The sequence below is a fragment of the Myxocyprinus asiaticus genome, chromosome 32 (assembly GCF_019703515.2).
Source record: "Myxocyprinus asiaticus isolate MX2 ecotype Aquarium Trade chromosome 32, UBuf_Myxa_2, whole genome shotgun sequence".
NCBI lineage: Eukaryota > Metazoa > Chordata > Actinopteri > Cypriniformes > Catostomidae > Myxocyprinus > Myxocyprinus asiaticus.
Window position 1 is genome coordinate 18182766 of NC_059375.1, and position 18573 is coordinate 18201338.

Consider the following 18573-nt stretch of genomic DNA (forward strand, 5'->3'; position numbering starts at 1 on the left):
AGAGAGCTTGCAAAAACTTCCCACAAATTCAACTCGGTTGCATAGCCAAGTTATCTCCCTGGTTAGTGGTGTTGTATGTAAAGACCCAGACGCTCCACTTTGCTGTTGTCCACCACATCACTTTCCTTTCGATTTATTCTCAAAATATTACAACTTTATTCTCATATTGCTTTGAATTTCTTCTCGTAAGTTTTACTTTATTCTCAAAATATTATAAAACAATTGCAAATTTAAATTGTTAAATTACTTTGATTTTACTGTTAGCGTTAGTTTCTGCACAATTAACAAATGAGCAGACACGTTGTAATTTCCACTTTGATTCGCGATTTAAATTAAATATGTGTTTAATACATTTATTGTGCACCTGACGTTGCTCATATAAAGTTCAGAACAACCTAGTTTACATCCACTTTTCACGCTATTTTGTTATCGACAAAGTAAAATGCATAAAAAATGTTTTGCCGTCTTCTACCTGTTTCCATTCAAATGACTTTTTATCAATAAAAATGGTGGGCGTGATGACGTCATGCCTAAAAAAACACTTTGTCACATAAGTTTTGGTTTATCGCAAAAGAAATCTGTCCTTAAGCCGTTTCCATATAGAAATGTGTGTTTATCACTAATTGTGTACCTTTCGCCTCCCAGATGTCCCTGAAAATTTTCCCCCGAAGTCTTTGTAAAATGGGGAAGAGTATTGAGACAATTCATTGAAATTAGCCAGCTTACTGTCATTATAATTTCACAAATAAATGCAATCAGAAGAGAAGGAATTGCAATCAAAAGGGAGCTGTTGCTCTTCTGATAGGACTGTAATATTGGTCCTAATGTTGCGCCTATCGCAGGTTGCCACCGGTTCTAACCTGAAACCAAATCATCATGGCCCTGTTCAAGTTGGCAACCTGTGCCAAGAAGAGGGGGAAACTTTCAGTCTTAGTATAAGGACCATCCATCGATGTATATTTGCTGTGTGCACAGATATTAAAGAAAAATGTATGCGGTGTAGTATCAAGGTTTACAAATGATACATTCCTGATATTCAATAGGTTATTTTGAACAATCATCTAATCTAAAGCATCGGCATCACAACTGCATTATATCCCGCATATTTGTCCAGCAACTTTTAACGACCAACTGAACTTTATTGTCATCTAAAATTAATTTTAGTGTCGTAATGCAATTTACATTTTCTGAAGAAGCACAGCAAATGCGATCCAAGGTAAAGAGGGTTAGATTTAACCCTGTGAGACCCAAATATATAGATATAAATAAAAAAATGCACCTTTTATATGTTGTTGTAGGAGGCCTTTAATGCTGAAATAAATGGGTTTTTACATTTTTTACATTTTAGTACGTTTTTAGGGAAAAGTTGTAATATTGCAACGTTGAGCCTGTTGGGTAGCAGAATTTCTGTGATTTTACTCACTGTCTGAACAAATGTAGAGAACATCTAATGGTTCATTTGCAGGGTGAACTGCTTATGTAGCCCCATAATGGTAGCCTATATATCTATACACTTATAATCACACAATAATTATAATCAGACAAGTCATATTTTTATGAACAATTGTTTATTATAAAAATATGTTCAGATTGTATTGATTGTATTAATGAAAATTTTGGCATTTACTATGTTTAGCTCTGTTCATAGCCCTGACCTGAAAAATCAGTGTTGGGATTGATAAAATCCTTTTCAGCCAACGATACATGTCATGGGGCATGGTCTGTGTTCTTGAATGGTTTGGTTTTGTTGGCATGATGTCCACATAATCATCCGATGGGCAGTCATTGGGTTTTTTATTTTCCTTTTCCAGTTCATAGGCATCTCCACATTCCTCTTCATCACTTGTATCAGAGTCCTTCTCAAAGTCACTTTTCCCATTTTGGACAGCATCAATGACATCATACACATTGTAGATAAGACGGTCTTTCCTGGCTGGTGGCATTCTGAAATGGAAAAAAAAAATCACTGATTATTTTCCAGGCTAAACAATTTCAATGCAAATAAATCCCAATCATACTTGCATGTTTTAAAGAATTGACCCATTCCACAGAATTCACACATTCCACAGAATTCACACAATACTGTCTGGCTAGCTTATTGTGCCCTCTACTTATCATGCTAATAGCACTTATACCCCCCACATTCCAGAACATTATCACCTGTCCCTCATGAAGCAAGCAGATATTTGGGCAAACAAGCAAAGCCCAGAAAAGAAAACAGGACCAGTTAAGTATATTTTATAAATGATAAGATACAGAGTTTCAAATATTGCTACACAAATACTTTCAAATTCTCAAATAAATAATTTATTCTTTAATTCAACTTGAACTTATCATTTAATAATCATTTAATTTTGATTGAAACTAAAAATGGTAACAAAGAAGACATTTTAAACTTGTGAATGATCAAAAATAGTATGATTCTATTAGTATTTTTTTCACATGGAACAGGTGAGAAGTACAATTCATCCATGTAATGTGCAAGGTGCACAGGCAAATTTTGCTACCCCTTTCACCCAGTGTTGTAAAATTACAACATTGACATAACAAGCTCAAAATCTAATATGATCAAAGCATTCAACAGTACCTTAATATCTGCATGATCTAGACATATTACTGATCATAGAAAAAAAATATTTTAGGCATTTTACTTACTTGAATGTTGATTTATCCAGTCCAGTAAAACAAGATGATGTGCTTCAAGGCAAGTTTGCAGGTTGTGTGAGTTCATGGCCAGGAGAAAGGCCTATTTACAAAATCTACCAGCCAATAGCATTGCAAGACTTTACAATAGGACCTATTAGTTGTGTAAATGTGGTCTTAGAGAGAAAAAAAACAAAAAACGTGCAGGTTTATTTTAGTGGAGCTAAAATTTATGTTGTAATATTACAACAGTGGGCATCACAGGGTTAAAATATTTAAATGTTTTAAAATGTTCAAATGCTAGTTCCCCTTCTGTCACTTACTCGAAGTTGTGTCGATGTAGTGACACTAGGAGTCACTCTTGGGAGCCCCAAACACCTCTAATCTTTGAGAAAAGGCCAATGAGAATTGGCGAGTGGAATTTGCATGCCACTCCCCTGGACATACAGGTATAAAAGGAGCTGGCTCGCAACCACTCATTCAGATTTTTCTTCGGAGCCGAACGGTTGTGTGTCAGCGAGCTGAATTCCACTGCCGGTCCATTCACCTCAGAAAGAAGCGTATGCTGTTGGATATACGGCGCATTTCAGCGGCTCTCTTGCCTTCTGCATGCTTAGTGCAGACTATGCCCCTGGGCACTTCGACAGCGCTACTGAGAGAGTATGTATTTCTGCAAAGAGTGTATTTTCCTCTATCAGAGCAACACATTGACGTGAACGTCTTTTTAAAGACGCGTCTTTTTAAAGATGCCTTTCCGTCTTTGTGCGATTCCTGGATGTGGTCATTATCTCTCCGCCTCCGATGGCCTCGGGCGCTGCCTCACGTGTCTGGGCCGCGCTAATACTGAGGCAGCGTTCGTGGATGGTTCTTGTTTTCATTGTGAGAAAATGACCATGGCAACGTTGCGGTCGCAGCTTTTCTTCCTCCAAGGGAAAGCCACTCCAGCCACCCCCCGTGCTGTGCATTTTACCTACAGTTACGAGGCCGGCCCGGCTGACGCTGGAGGCAATTTGGGGATTTCAATGGGCGCGGCCTCGCCAGGTAATTCCCCGCGGGCCTCCCGTTCCCCCAGCACACTCCCCCTCGAGTTCCGAGATGAGACCAGCTCGCCTCATGGCCAGCTTAACATCTCTTTCGGGGCCCGCGCACTGGCGATCGGAAAGCGCACTGGCGATGTCGGACACCGAGGACTTGACTGGGCTGCCACCTTCGGGTCTGCCCGCCCAGTCTGAGGCCAACGCAGAGCTGACTGCCATGCTTGCCCGGGCCGCCGCGAGTGTCGGGTTGGACTGGAACCCCAACCGGTCCCCTTCTTCCCGGAAGTGCACGACGAGTTGACAAGGTCATGGAGGGCACCTTTTTCTGCCCGAACCCGACTTCCCAGCTCATCCGCTCTCACTACCCTCGACGGCGGGGTGGCCCACGGGTACGCAGAGATCCCTCAGGTGGATAAGGTGGTTGCGGTGCATTTCTGCCCGCAAAACGCCGCCACCTGGTGGGATCATCCGGCGCTCCCCTCCAGGGCATGTAGGACTATATCATCTCTGGCGACTAAAGACTACAGTGCCGCTGGACAGACCACCTCCACCCTGCATGCCATGGCCCTCCTGCAAGTACACCAGGCCAAGGCACTAAAAGAGCTGCACGTGGGTAGTCCTGCTCCTGATGTGATGCAGGAGCTGCGCTCAGTGACCGACCTCGCCCTCCGGGTGATGAAGGTCACGGCGCGAGCACTCAGGCAGGCGATGTCCACCTTGGTGGTCCAGGAGCACCACCTGTGGCTGAATTTGGTCGAGATGAGGGACGCCGACAAGGCTCGCTTTCTCAACGCTCCCATCTCCCAGATCGGCCTATTCAGCAAAGCAGACTGAGGTGATACAGCACATCTTGCCCCGGCAAAGCTCAAGATCCCGTATCCCGTCTGCTCGCCGAGGGTGTCCCCCTGCAGCGTCAAAAGCCCAGGTGGCTCCACCACAGCCCGAGCCCAGTTCTTGGCCCCAGCATAGAGCCCCCCGCAGGAAACTGACGCTCCCCGCCTCACGACCAGGCGCAAGGACCCGGAAGGCTCCTAAGCAAGGCTCTTTGACGTGGCGTCCCCTGCTCCCCCTGCCGCGAGGCCCCACTCACAGGTACATTAGACACGATTGTCCCCTTAGTGCCCCTTGCCCGGAGCTTGGATGCATGGTTAGCGCTTTCCAACCCATCGCGATGGCTGGCCAGCACCATCTGACTCGGCTAAGCGATTCAGTTCACCAGGCGCCCGCCCCGGTTCAGCGGCGTCCGCTTCACCTTGGTGCAGGGCGAGAACGCTGCCACCCTGCATGCAGAGATCACGATCCTTCTGCGCAAGGGTGCGATAGAGCCTGTCCCTCCAGCTGAGATGAGGAAAGGGTTCTACAGCCCTTACTTCATTGTGCCAAAGAAAGGCGGTGAGTTGCGGCCAATCTTGGACCTGCGAGTTTTTAACCGGGCCTTACACAAACTCCCGTTCAAGATGCTCATGCAGAAGCACATTTTTGCATGCGTCCGGCATCAAGATTGGTTCATGGCGGTAGACCTGAAGGATGCGTACTTTCACGTCTCAGTTTTACCTCATCACAGACCCTTTGCTTTTGACGGCCGGGCGTATCAGTACAAGGTCTTCCCCTTTGGCCTGTCCCTGTCCCCTCGTGTCTTCACAAAGGTCACAGAGGCAGCTCTTGCCCCGTTAAGGGAAGTGGGCATCTGCATACTCAACTACCTCGACGACTGGCTGATTCTGGCACACTCTCGAGAGTTGCTGTGCGCACACAGGGACCTGGTGCTCAGGCACCTCAGCCGTCTTGGGCTTTGGGTCAACTGGGAAAAGAGCAAGCTCTCCCCAATTCAGAGCATCTCTTTTCCTGGCATGGAGTTAGACTCAGTCTCGATGATATCGCGCCTCACAAGCGAGCGCGTGCAGTCGGTGCTGAACTGCCTGAAGTCATTCAGGTGGAGGATAGTGGTTCCACTGAAACACTTTCAGAGGCTCCTGGGGCATATGGCATCCTCGGCGATAGTCACGCCGCTTGGGGTGATGCATATGAGACCGCTTCAGCACTGGCTTCAGACTCAAGTCCCGAGATGGGCATGGCGCCACGGCACACATCACGTGGCTATCACACCACTCTGCCGACACTTATTCAGCTCTTGGACAGACCTTGCGTTTCTGCGGGCAGGAGTTCCCCTACAGCAAGTGTCCAGACGCGTCATGGTCACCACAGATGCCTCCGAGTTGGGCTGGGGTGCCATGTGCAATGGGCATGCAGCTGCTGGCTCCTGGACAGGACCACGGCTGTGTTGGCAAATCAACTGCCTCGAGTTGCTGGCTGTAATGCTCGCCCTGTTGAGGCTATTGCCGTTGATCCAGGGCAAGCATGTGTTGGTCCAGTGGGACAACACAGCGACAGTAGCATTTATAAATCACCAAGGTGGCCTACACTCTCGTCGCATGTCACAACTCGCCCACCATATCCTCTCATCTGGAGTCAGCAGCGGCTGAGGTCGCTGTGGGCCACTCATATCCCGGGCAGCCTCAATGCCACAGCAGACGTGCTGTCACGGCAGGCTACGCTCAGCGGAGAGTGGAGACTCTACCCCCAGGTGGTCCAAATGATTTGGAGTCGATTCGGCAAAGCACAGGTAGACCTTTTCACTTCCTGGGAATCCTCCCACTACCCGCTCTGGTATTCCCTGACGGGAGCCCCCCTTGGGACAGACGTGCTGGCACACAGCTGGCCCCAGGGGCTGTGCAAATATGCGTTCCCCCAGTGAGCCTACTTGCACAGACCCTGTCCAAGGATAGGTGCTCCACTGGTGCCAGTTACTCCATTAACCCCCTGTGATATATTTTCCATGGTATGGTCACCCTGTTGGCAGACCCACGTCTCCCTTGGGCAGAGCCCTCTCTGCCCCTGGTCGCTGTGTTTGTAGAGCTCCACCCCTTCCAGGCAGGACCTACCACCACAGCTCTTCCATGTGCGTCTGGTGAGCCCACGTGACGTATTACCACATGTTACCTCCCCTTCGGGCAGGATGTGGTCTCTGTGGGGTCTTTTCCCTCTGAAAGAATAGGAAAGGAAAAGAACACCTTCCCCGGTGCATGTAATAGCGTTAGATGGCCCCAGCCAAATCTAATACTCTGTGGAGAGAAAACATAGAGAGAAAAGGCTGCGGCTGGCACGGCCTGCTCCCATGCTAGTTACGTTGCTTCCCCCCCTCTGGGATGTGGGGAACTACATGAGATCTTGTGGGGCGTTGGGGGAGGTTACGTGCGGACTGATGCACCTGCTATTACGCACACATCAGCTTCTTTGCACCTGCATTGGCAGTTCACGTAACATGGTCCAGCTGTTGTGGCGTTTTTCTATAGGGACCCCTAGTGTCACTACATCGACACAACGTCGAGTGAGTGACAGATAGGGGAATGTCCTCGGTTACTGTTCGTAACCTCCGTTCCCTGATGGAGGGAACGAGACGTTGTGACCATCTTGCCACAACGCTGTACTATCCGCTGAAATGGTCGGGACCTTGTCTCGGCTCCACAGTACAAAACCTGAATGAGTGGTTGCGAGCCAGCTCCTTTTATACCCGTATGTCCGGGGGAGTGGCATGCAAATTCCACTCGCCAATTCTCATTGGACTTTTCTCAAAGATTAGAGGTGTTTGGGGCTCCCAAGAGCGACCCCTAGTGTCACTACATCGACACAACGTCTCGTTCCCTCCATCAGGGAAAGGAGGTTACAACAGTAACCGAGACGTTTTCTGAAAGTGAACTCAGCATTGGGCAAATAGTTCTGAAAGTTTAGTTTTGAAAAAAGTGCAGAACATTCTGAGAATGTCATTCAGCCGACTTTTTTCATCTACAGAATAGGGTAAGGCTAATTTAAGTTTGTGTAAAGAAAAGGCATATATAGGTCTAAAAATATTGTATTTTTTATTTTTATTTTTTGTTTGGTAATTATTTTATTTAATGTTTTTCATTTGGTAATTTATTTAGCCTAATTTAATACAGGGAATTTTTCTGGCATTTTTTCAAAAGTATAAACAATAATATAAACAATAATTTTATAGAATCAGCTATATGTTAGTGTTCCAAAAAAAGCACACTGAAGCTTTTCTCCTAGTATTGTGTATTTATTTTTCATTTAAAATTGTGCACAGAAATGATATATTTTTTGTATTGTGGGCTAATTCCATGACTGCGGTCTATTATTTTGAATGGTGTGGAAAAGCAACTTTAATAAATAAACGGATGTCTACCGTGATTAAATTAATCGCAAAGAGTGGCCATTTATTTGTTCTCTGTACACTTGTCGATGTGCATGATATGAGATATTTGTGTTGGCACTCCTGGAAGTGTCATGTTTGCAGCATCGGATCTAGGCTATATGCCGTTAAGCATTGGTGGCCTTAGCTATATTTCACCCATTTCAACTGAAACGGGCCCCGCTCTCCAAAGGGCCCCCAACTGACATGCCAGAATTTAATAATTCACCCACTTAAAAAAATGAAGTACTGTATGTATATATATATATATATATATATATAGCTATATTGTGGCCATGCCAGCTGACTGGTGAGCTGTGATTACTTCATTCAAAGATGACACACTGTACACAGCTTCAACCACTAGTAGGTGCTCGGCTGACATCTGAGCAATCACTGAACTTGACCTGGCTGTCTAGTACAGCAGCTAGCAAGGACCTTACTTGTGAGAGGAAAATGAAATGCACCTATCCTAGTGGTGCCGAAAAATGTAAAATATTAGACAACAAAAGAAAAAGTCTAAATAGTGTTCCAAAAGTGACCTCTTTCTTTGGTCCAGCATCTGTAAAAGGCCTGCCGATGACTGCACCTGCAAAACGGCAGTCCATCACAGCATGCTAGCCAAACAACTGGGGCTAGCAATACGGGAGATGATGCTAATCAGAAGAACAATGGAAATGAGAACCCTTCTACTCAAACAGATGGTGGGGATAATAATGACCAAACTTTATTGTTTGATGAACAAGCACCACACGATGACAATCCTACACCTGAGACAGGTGAGGGAGATGCCACCACCAGCACTCCAGACAAGGAGAAGGCCCCACTAGCATTCACAGAGACTAATCCGGCACGTTGGCCAGCGCATATTACCAGTGACCAACGGATCGATATTGTTAGGTGAGGTCTTGTTCAGTTAAAGGACATTAACTTTCCACGGAGCCAATCACGCCGTCATTTTACAAAGGACAAATATTTTATGAAGATGAAAAATGGAGAAACCATTCGTAGGTCATGGTTAGTGTGGTCACAATCATCCGATTCAGTCTTCTGTTTCTGCTGTACCCTATTTGGCAAGCGAAGTCAAAGTCTCACCTGCAGAGGATTCAGAATGTGGGAGCGACTCACTCTCACACTCCAGGATCATGAGAAGTCAAATGCGCACCGTGCCAACATGGATAGCTGGCGCAAGCTGGAAACGTGCTTGAGAACGCACAGTGCCATTGACAGCACTTACCAAGAAATGCAGATGCTGAAAAAAAAATCACTGGGATGATGTCATGAAGAGGTTCATTGCCATAGTCTACCACCTTGCAGAATGAAACCTTTCTTTCCGTGGCCACAATTCCACCCTACATGAACCAAATAATGGGAACTTTCTAGGTCTGGTGGAGCTACTTGTCGAGTTCGACCCAGTGATGAGCGAACATGTCAGATGAGCAGAGAAAAAAGAGATTGCTGACCACTGCATGGAGAAAACCATACAAAATGAGCTAATCACACTTATTGGAGACAAGACACTGGAAGCAATTAAATTACTACTCTGTGATAATGGACTGCACCACTGACGCTGCAAACATAGAGCTGCACATTGTCAAATGCCAAGTCGGTGTCGGGGCTACTGTTTGCGAGCATTTTGTTGGTTTTCTTCCAGTGTTGACACATCAGGTGCAGGCCTAACAGATGTCTTCTTGAAGCATATGGAGAAGTTAGGTTTGAAAATCTCAAATGCAGAGGGCAGTCATATGATAACGGGAGCAATATGCGGGGGTAAAATAACGGGGTGCAGAAGAGGATGCTGGATATTAACAAAAAAGCACTGTTCATGCCATGCACCAGCCACAGTCTAAACCTAGTCATTGTAGATACTGCAAAATCAACAGTGGAGTCTGTGAGCTTCTTTGGGGTGCTGCAACGTCAAAAAATATACCATTGATGATATTGATGAAAACCAACTTGAATCTTTTTATGGGGGGTAGGGCCCCACATTAGCTCTTGAAACGGGCCCTCAGATGCTTAAGGCCGCCACTGCCGTTAAGATCAATCCATAATCACGTAGGCTACAATAAATTGGCTTTCAAGGATGTATACCTTGTCGTCATGATTAACACAGGCTAACGATTGGGGTAAATTCTGTCATGTGACACTATATTTTTGGTTTAATGCCAATTTTCTCAACCAATAGTGTTTTCAAACCAGTTTTTCGTGACATTTGAAGTATCGACATAGAGTTTATGCGCTAGAGTTAAATGGAAAAATGTCAACACTTGTGAAATATTTGTGATCATTTGTGTTTCCATCAGCTTTATTTTGATGCGCTAAAACTTTTTTTGCAAAAAAACCCTTGGATGGAAACATAGTTAGTGTTGTGCGCTTAATATAGGCCCTAATTCTTATTTGACAGGTAGGGTGGTAATTTTTTTTAGTCATGGAAGGAAGAATTCTTCTTAAATTTAAATTTGAATATGCCCTGTGGGCTAAGCCCTGTATGTCACTGAAGTCTAGCAATGTCCCTGCTCTGGTCTTTAGTGTGGCCTATGAGAAAATTCCACGAAAAATCACTTTTGTGTCTAAGCTTTTCCTGCAGAACAAATCTAAATGAAATTGACTTGCCTCTTTGATTGCCAAGCAGTTTCAGAGATATCCATAATTCAGAGTGATACTCAACTGAAAGAACAGGACAAGTAATATAGTGTATTATATTACTATACAAGAATTACACTGTTGAACAATCACAAGAAAAATCTATTTCATTTAAAGTTTCATTCAAGCTCCATATTCTGCTGTTACATGGTGTTATATGCTGAAATAAATACCTAAAATATCAAAGCATTTTAAATAAATCTGTAAACATTTATGTTTACATAAAAAAGTATAGAGGGAAATATAAGTCCTAAAAGACATTGAGTCTCATTCACTAATATTTACCATTCATCACTCTCTGCAAACGATTTCTTATTCTCTCTAAAAGTCCACACTTGTAAGATCTGGTCACAGAAATGTGCCACAATAAATTTATTTTTTATAGGCCTAGGCTACACATGATTGGCTTATACAACATTTTTATACAAAACCTATTCCAGATCGAGCAATATCGGACATCTTTTTTAGTACTCTTTAATAAGTAAGTCTTATTGTAGGGTCACTATATTATTCAGTTTCTATTATAACATTTCAATTAAAATTCAGCTTGTTTTATCACAACTGTTCCTTTAATTTATACTAAATTAAAATAATAATAATTGCAAACTTATTGATGATTCATGATTTCTGCATGGAAATTTTAGCACACATATATGTACACATGCTGTGTTACCCTGTGAAATTGTTACCCTGAATGGTGGACAATATAAAGTAAAATTGTCCAAATATTAGACGGATGAACAATGTTAGTATAAACAATATGAACAAAGTTCTAAATGTCCAAGTGTAGTTAAACCTAAACCTATCAAAACACCCTTGAGAGGTAAAGAATGATTTCCGCCTGTCTTTGGGTAATATATTGGTAGATGACTATATTTACAAGAGAGTTAGGTGTGAGCAGACTTTCATCAGGCTGTACCTTCCATGGGTGCATGGATGCAGGGCAGAGAACCCGGCTAGAACACTGGATAGAAAAAGAGGAACAAATGAAAATAGATTATAGGGATTCAGCCATTTATCAAGGCCCAGAAGACAGCAGAATAGATAGCAGAACGATTAAAAGAAGAGGCCCTTCTAAATCCCAGGCCTAACTCCAGCCCACTGGCTGTACTGCGTTGTGCATCTGCAGTTTCATCAACACTACATTTAATTTAATTTAATTTAAAAAAAAAAAAAAACAATTTCTTTTTTTTTTTAAAGAATTAATCGAAGAAATCTGAAAACATACAGTACTTGCTTAAAAGTGTCTTTGTACTTCATTCTGTTCTTAAAAGTGGAGGATTGGTTTTTGAGTGACTCGGATTTTTCTTTGGCCTCAGGTTTTTCAAGTTTAAGAAACTTTACACATTCTCTCAGTGGAATGAGTAATAGGGTAACAACATTTTCTTTCCTTAGGTCTGTCATAATGCTGAAATAGTGGGAAATCCTTCATAAGTATCCTGCAAGATCATTTAATCCTCTACACAATTTGTCAGTATATCTCATAGTAAAGATATAAGATTGTCTTAAAGGTGCACTCAGTATTATTTTTTTTCTCATTATCTTTTTTTATCTTTACTAACACAAGATGAAATCTCCAGTCATATCAGTAGCCTTATAACAGCAATTTTATTTTACATGGAGCTGGGCTGCCTCATGGGGAAATCACATGACCAGCCAAATACTACAAATTTTAGCACTGTAACTGCTCCATTGCTGTACAACTATTGCATTTGCATGATGCTGCATTCACAGTGCTAGGTGTCGGCCAGTGCAACATAAACAAAAATTACTGAGTACACCTTTAAAATCTGTGAAAGGATAATTCACCCAAAAATTCTCTCATCGTTTACTCTCCCTTATGCTGTCTCAAACTCGTATGACTTCTGTAGTTGTCTGTACAATTCAAGCTCCATAAAGCACATAAAGGCATAAAAGTAAACCACACGACCGATATAGTGCTCTGTGCATGCATCAAGTATGAGGAAGTGTAATTGAGCTTCTCTCATGAATATGCCAATGAGACTGCTGATTTATAGTTAAAATATGTTATATATATATATATATATATATATATATATATATATATATATATATATATATATATATATATATATATGGTGTGTTTTTCACCCAAAACCAACCATATCATTTCAGGTCATGGATTAAACCACTCAAGTTTTATGGATTACCTTTATTGTGCCTTTATATCCTTTTTTGGAGCTTTAAGCTTTGGAATCCATTGACTTGATTTGTATGGAAATCATATATCCTTTAAAATATTTTGTTTGTGTTCCGCAGAACAAAGTCATACGAGCCAGGGTGAGTAAATGAGAGAATTACCATTTTTGGGTGAACTATTCCTTTAACAAGTCATTGTTTCCTGACACAGAAAGGAATAAAAATCAGTTAAACTAGACCTTCATTTTTAAGCCAAGACTATTTCTCAACAGCCTAGAACACTGCTTGTCTTGTCTTCAGAGATGAAAGAATGAGTAAGTTTGTTTTCTTTTATCCATTGCAGTGTTAGGCTACAATTCATTCAATGCATTTTAAGTTCCTCTAGAGCTGACGAATTAATGCAATAATTCAGTGCAATTAATTATATGGAAAATAAGTAGTTACAATTTAAAAAACAATTATCATGCCCCTGGACCATAAAAAGGAATATTCCAAACACCTGAGCAATTCAAGCTTTAAGTACCACCTGTTTTCAGCAGGGGGCAGTAAGCGAAACTCCAGCTATATAGGCAACGTGCAGCTGTATAGAGAGAACAAACAACACTCAGGCTTGCTTGACACTAGTACAAGATGAGAGCACATTTAAAACAACAATGTGCCACACAATTTTAAAAACATATGGCAAACAATTTCAAAATAACAATTTGAAAATTACCACAAAAGAACACATGCCAACATTAAAAAACTCCACTAATAAAGGAAAATATACACACACTGCAGGAATTCTAAAGCGTATGTCCTCAAACTGAATGTACAGACTCAAAGGCCAGTGCAAAAAGGTGATTTAAAGTGTCAATCAACTGAGACAAACACATGTAAAGGGGAAGGTTATTCCATAGTTGAGGAGCGACTACAGAGAATGGCTGATCACCCTTTGATTTTTGCCTGGACTGAGAAAGATTGAGCTAGCAACATTTGGTTTGTAGGTCTCAAAGGCCTTGAAGAAGTATTGAGGCTTAAGATATCTGCAGTGTAATGAGGAGACGGATTGTGTAAAGCTTTAAAAACAAATAATAAGATCTTGAAATCAATCCTGTACTGAACTAGCGACCAGTTAAGGGAGGATAAAACTGGGATAAAATGCTCCTTTCTTCCAGTGCCAGTAAGTAGCCTGGCTGACAAATTCCTGAATAAAGGGAGTTACAATAATCCAGACGGGATATGATAAAAGCTTGATCAACAGTCTCCATATCTTTAAAATTGAGTAGAGGTTTTAGTTTAGAATCATTCTAAGCTGATAAAAGCTGCCATTTACAACAGAATGTATCTGTTTGCAGGGGCGGGCTGGTCATCGGGAGAACCGGGACTTTTCCCGGTGGTCACTCTGGTTGAGCTCCAGAGATCATGTGAGAAACTTGCAGAAGGACAACCATCACTGCAACACTCCACAGATCTGGGCTTTATGGCAGAGTGGCCAGACGGAAGCCTCTCCTCAGTGCAAGACACTCAAAAAGCACCTAAAGGACTCTCAGACTGTGAGAAACAAGATTCTCTGGTCTGATGAAACGAAGATTGAACTGTTTGGCCTCAATTCCAAGTGTCGTGTCTGGAGGAAACCAGGCACTGCTCATCACTTGCGCAATACCATTTCAACGGTGAAGCATGGTGGTGGTAGCATCATGCAGTGGGGGTGTTTTTCAGCGGCAGGGACTGGGGGACTGGTTAGTGTTGAAGGAAAGCTGAATGCAACAAAATACAGAGAAATCCTTAGTAAAAACCTGGTCCAGAGTGGTTAGGACCTGAGACTGTGCCAAAGGTTCACCTTCCAACAGGACAATGTCCCTAAGCACACAGCCAAGACAATGCAAGAGTGGCTTAGGGACAACTCTGTGAATGTCCTTGAGTGTCCCAGCCAGAGCCCTGACTTGAATCCAATCGAACATCTCTGGAAAGACCTGAAAATTGCTGTCCACTGACAGTCCCCATCCATCCTTACAGAGCTTGAGAGGATCTGCAGAGAAGAATGGCAGAAAATCCCCAAATCCAGGTGCGCAAAGCTTGTTGCATCATATCCAAAAAGACTTGAGGCTGTAAACGCTGCCAAAGGTGCTTCAACTAAGTACTGAGTTAAGGGTCTGAATACATATGTCAATGTGATATTTCAGTTTTTTTCTTTTTAATACATTTGCAAAGTTACCAAAAATCTGGTTTTTGCTTTGTCATTATGGGGTATGGAGTGTAGATTGTTGTGATTTTTTTGTATTTATTTTTTTAAGCATTTTAGCATAAGGCTTAACAAACATAACAAAATGTGAAAAAATGCAGGGGTTTGAATACTTTCTGAATGCACTGTACTCATACAATAATGCACTTCTAGGATGGAGAACAATTCTCACTAAATACTACCGGCAAAGGTAAAGGTAAAGAATATGGATGTAAGCCATGGGTACATTCCAATCACTGATAGTGTCCTGTGAAACAAAGTTGATTTCACAGGGTGTCCAGTCACCTCAAGTGAGATTTCAAATTGTAGGGAGTGTATCTGCAGTACATATGTCACTTCAAACAGTAGAGGAAATAAGTGTTTGTCTATATATAACTTCACAGAAAGTGGACAGGGAAATTTACCCATCAGTCATTCATACCACCTCATTATTACATGAAGTCTGACTAAAATAAATGCAGTGAAATGGGATTTACTTCAGGATTGGTTGCTAGGTAGTTGTGCAAAAGCATAAAGTGCATAAATGTGACTGTGATTACCTTTATCATGTAGGTTAACAAAATTACATTTACAATCATATTAAACATCACAACAGTCATTAAGCACTATTAGGTTGCGAGTATGTCAAATAACTTATATTTTAAACATTTATATTTAATATATACAATTTAAATAAATACAGTTATTTATTGTAATATATACATTACATTAGTAAAAACCATACGAACACTTTTTCAAATCAAATTAGTTTCTCTTTTTACAGTGGTGTAAACCATCATTTTCCTATTAAAATCAAGGTTAAGTTTAAGGTTTGGCCTTTGGATTAGTCTTTATGGTTAGGTTTGGGTTAGGGCTTAAACTTTGTAAAAACATGTTTTTTTTAACATTCATATTTCTCTATGGGAGTAAAAGTTGTATGATTTTGTACGAGTCAACTCAAAAATTTCCCCATATTTTACCATTACTACGACTTGTCATGAAACCACGTTGTGTTGTCTGTTTTAGACGACATTGCAGAGCATTCCAAATGAACAAATTTTGTTATTTGAAGTGAACATTTACAAATGTCCTTTTCTGAATGTGTAGGGAGTAGCGAACACTGCACAGGGCAAGGACGTAGCAGTCAGGGTGGACAGGGGGGACACGTCCCCCACACTCTTTAAAAAATGTGATTCGGTCCCCCACACTTTTCCAAGCTAAACCCATACCGAGTCCAAATGGTGGATTTATATACAGTATTATTTGCGTTTTGTTACTTTGGGCTGATTGAGCAACCATCCAGCCAATCACAGGTGAGTTTCATGAGCCAAAACAACCCTTATTTAATAAGTAATCTGTCAGACAGTCTAATCAATGTGGCTAAATTCATTATCCATGTTTTTTATCGGCAATGATGTTGATCTAAATTAATAATCTAGAGATGAGGAACATGCAAACGAGAGTTATTTATTGGCATATCATTCTTGATTGGCAGCATTACATGAAATGCAATACAGAAAAAACAAAAACAAAGGACAATCCTTCTTTAATCACACATTGTAAGTGGAGTTTATATCAGCACATGAGTCTTCATTAAGTTATGCTTTTCACATTGTTTGTGAGGTAATAGATTGATTGGTTCTTTTTACCAATTTAAGCAGATTACTAGATCTGTGTTAAATATGTAAAGATATTTTTATTATCAGTTTCTGTTATTTTAACTCTATGTTGGTGTGCAGTCGACAAACTGTAATAAAAAAGATCGATCTTCTGTGCTCTTAGAACACATGCATTTTACTGAAGTCAATAGATATGTAGACACGCTTTGTTATACATGAAAACGTACAGACCTTATTGAAACTCATAATTATTATAAGACTATTATTGTTGTCTTTTGATAAAAGTAATCCTCAGCAGCTCACAAACTGTAGGGAAATGATAGATTTGCTTTGTTCTTATAATGCATAAAGCCTCTACTAATGTCTCTTTGTAGGTCTTTAGACTTACACATTTTAAAGGATTAAAATTGAATTTTGATCGTTGATTCAGTGACTAACTCATTTCACACAAGACATCAACTGGTGGCATCACCAGAAATGGTCACTGAACAAATCATTAAACTGATCTGAACTAATTTAGGTGAACGTAGTCAAAACATTCAAGCCACTTGGATATATTTAAATCCCACAATGCACAGGCACAGAGTAAAAAATTTAATTGTGCACATGCACAATTGTCATTATTGTAACTGATTTAATAATTTATTCAGGACCAGCTTGTGCTCAATCTTTTATTTTCATGTGTGAGACAGAAGCAAGTGCTCCAAAAGATGCCCTTTATTTTTGCAACTAATTTTGCTAAATAATGCATTTCATTTGCAATACCTGAATCTTTAAAATACTAAAAATACTACAAGTATATAATACTTATATATTAATATAATACTTATATCATACTTGTATATTAATATATACTGTAATATATAAATGCTGCACTGTAAGTGCTGGGTCTGTGTGAGCCACCTACTGACAGCTGTGCCACTTTTAAAATGACTGCTACGCCCCTTGCACAGGGAGCCTGTGAATCGGAATTCAGCTCTTGTCAGTTACTAGCAGCAGTGTGAGGCAATAAAGCTGAAAGGTTTAGTTGTGGGTGGAGGTATATCTGACAATGTGATGCATCCTCTCTTGACTGAAGTGACCTTTGAGACATTCTAATATGTGGCACTGGCCTCAGAACCCTCCCCCCTGACTCTTCAAATTAAATGAGTTGTAAACTTTCCATTATCCCCCCTGCCCTGTGTCAAGAGTCAAAGACAGTTCCGGTATAAAATAATCATTCTGGGGAGAATTTTCTTTGAAATAACCTACGCCAGCATATGATGTTCATGTCAAAACGGCTTACATATTGTATGTGACCCAGCAAACCCTACATTACATGGCAATTCATAAAATAATGGTATGTAGGTTGTGGAAAAATATGATATTTGGTGAATTTAGGAGCAAGAAATAAAAATTTTCCAGGGCACTGTCATTTTTCATTAATGTAAGGACAAAAAGGCTTTGTACTTTGTATTTAACCTGTCCTATTAAAATGTAATACATAAATCTAAAAGAAAGGATAAAGTGTTAATTACTGTGTGTGTGTTATTTTGGCCCTTTCTGCATTAATATGAATTGGATACAGAATGTTGTCCACTTGAAAAGAAGACTTTACCCTAAAATGAAAATTCTGTTATTTTTAATGCTCCCTCATATCATTCAAAAACTGTATGCTGTTTTTTCTTCTTCTGTACAACTCAAAATTATTTGTGAGAAAGCACTATTAAAGCACCATAAAAGAATTCCACACAACTTCCTATAATCCAAGTTTACTAAAGCTCCATAATAGCTAGATGAACGTCCATATGATCAAATGTCATTGGTTGCAGCTTGTCTTGTACATAGGGTCGCCAACTTTTTGCCACATGAAAGCAGGATGCAGGAGCATTTGGAGTGCTGCAATATGGCACGGGGGTCCCCCTGAAGCATTGCATCGGGGGCTCCTAGGGATGTCTCACTTGAGCTACTTGCTGCTAAAATATGGGACAATAGAGCTGTTCAACCATGACGTCAATTTGTAGCTGAACTTGGCAGGCT

General features: G+C 41.2%; 1 protein-coding gene across 2 annotated transcripts in view; it reads right to left on the reverse strand.

Annotated features, from left to right (window-relative positions):
* Nucleotides 1-1329: 1329 nt before the first annotated feature.
* LOC127423283 (forkhead box protein K2-like) overlaps nucleotides 1330-18573 on the reverse strand; it is a 101332-nt gene continuing 84088 nt past the window's right edge. The window contains exon 9 of one of the 2 annotated variants that reach the window (XM_051667459.1): nucleotides 1330-1944. In XM_051667459.1, the coding sequence (XP_051523419.1) occupies nucleotides 1691-1944 (254 nt within the window). In that variant the 3' untranslated portion in view covers nucleotides 1330-1690. The remainder of the gene's footprint in view (nucleotides 1945-18573) is intronic. The other variant, XM_051667456.1, reaches the window with a different exon arrangement.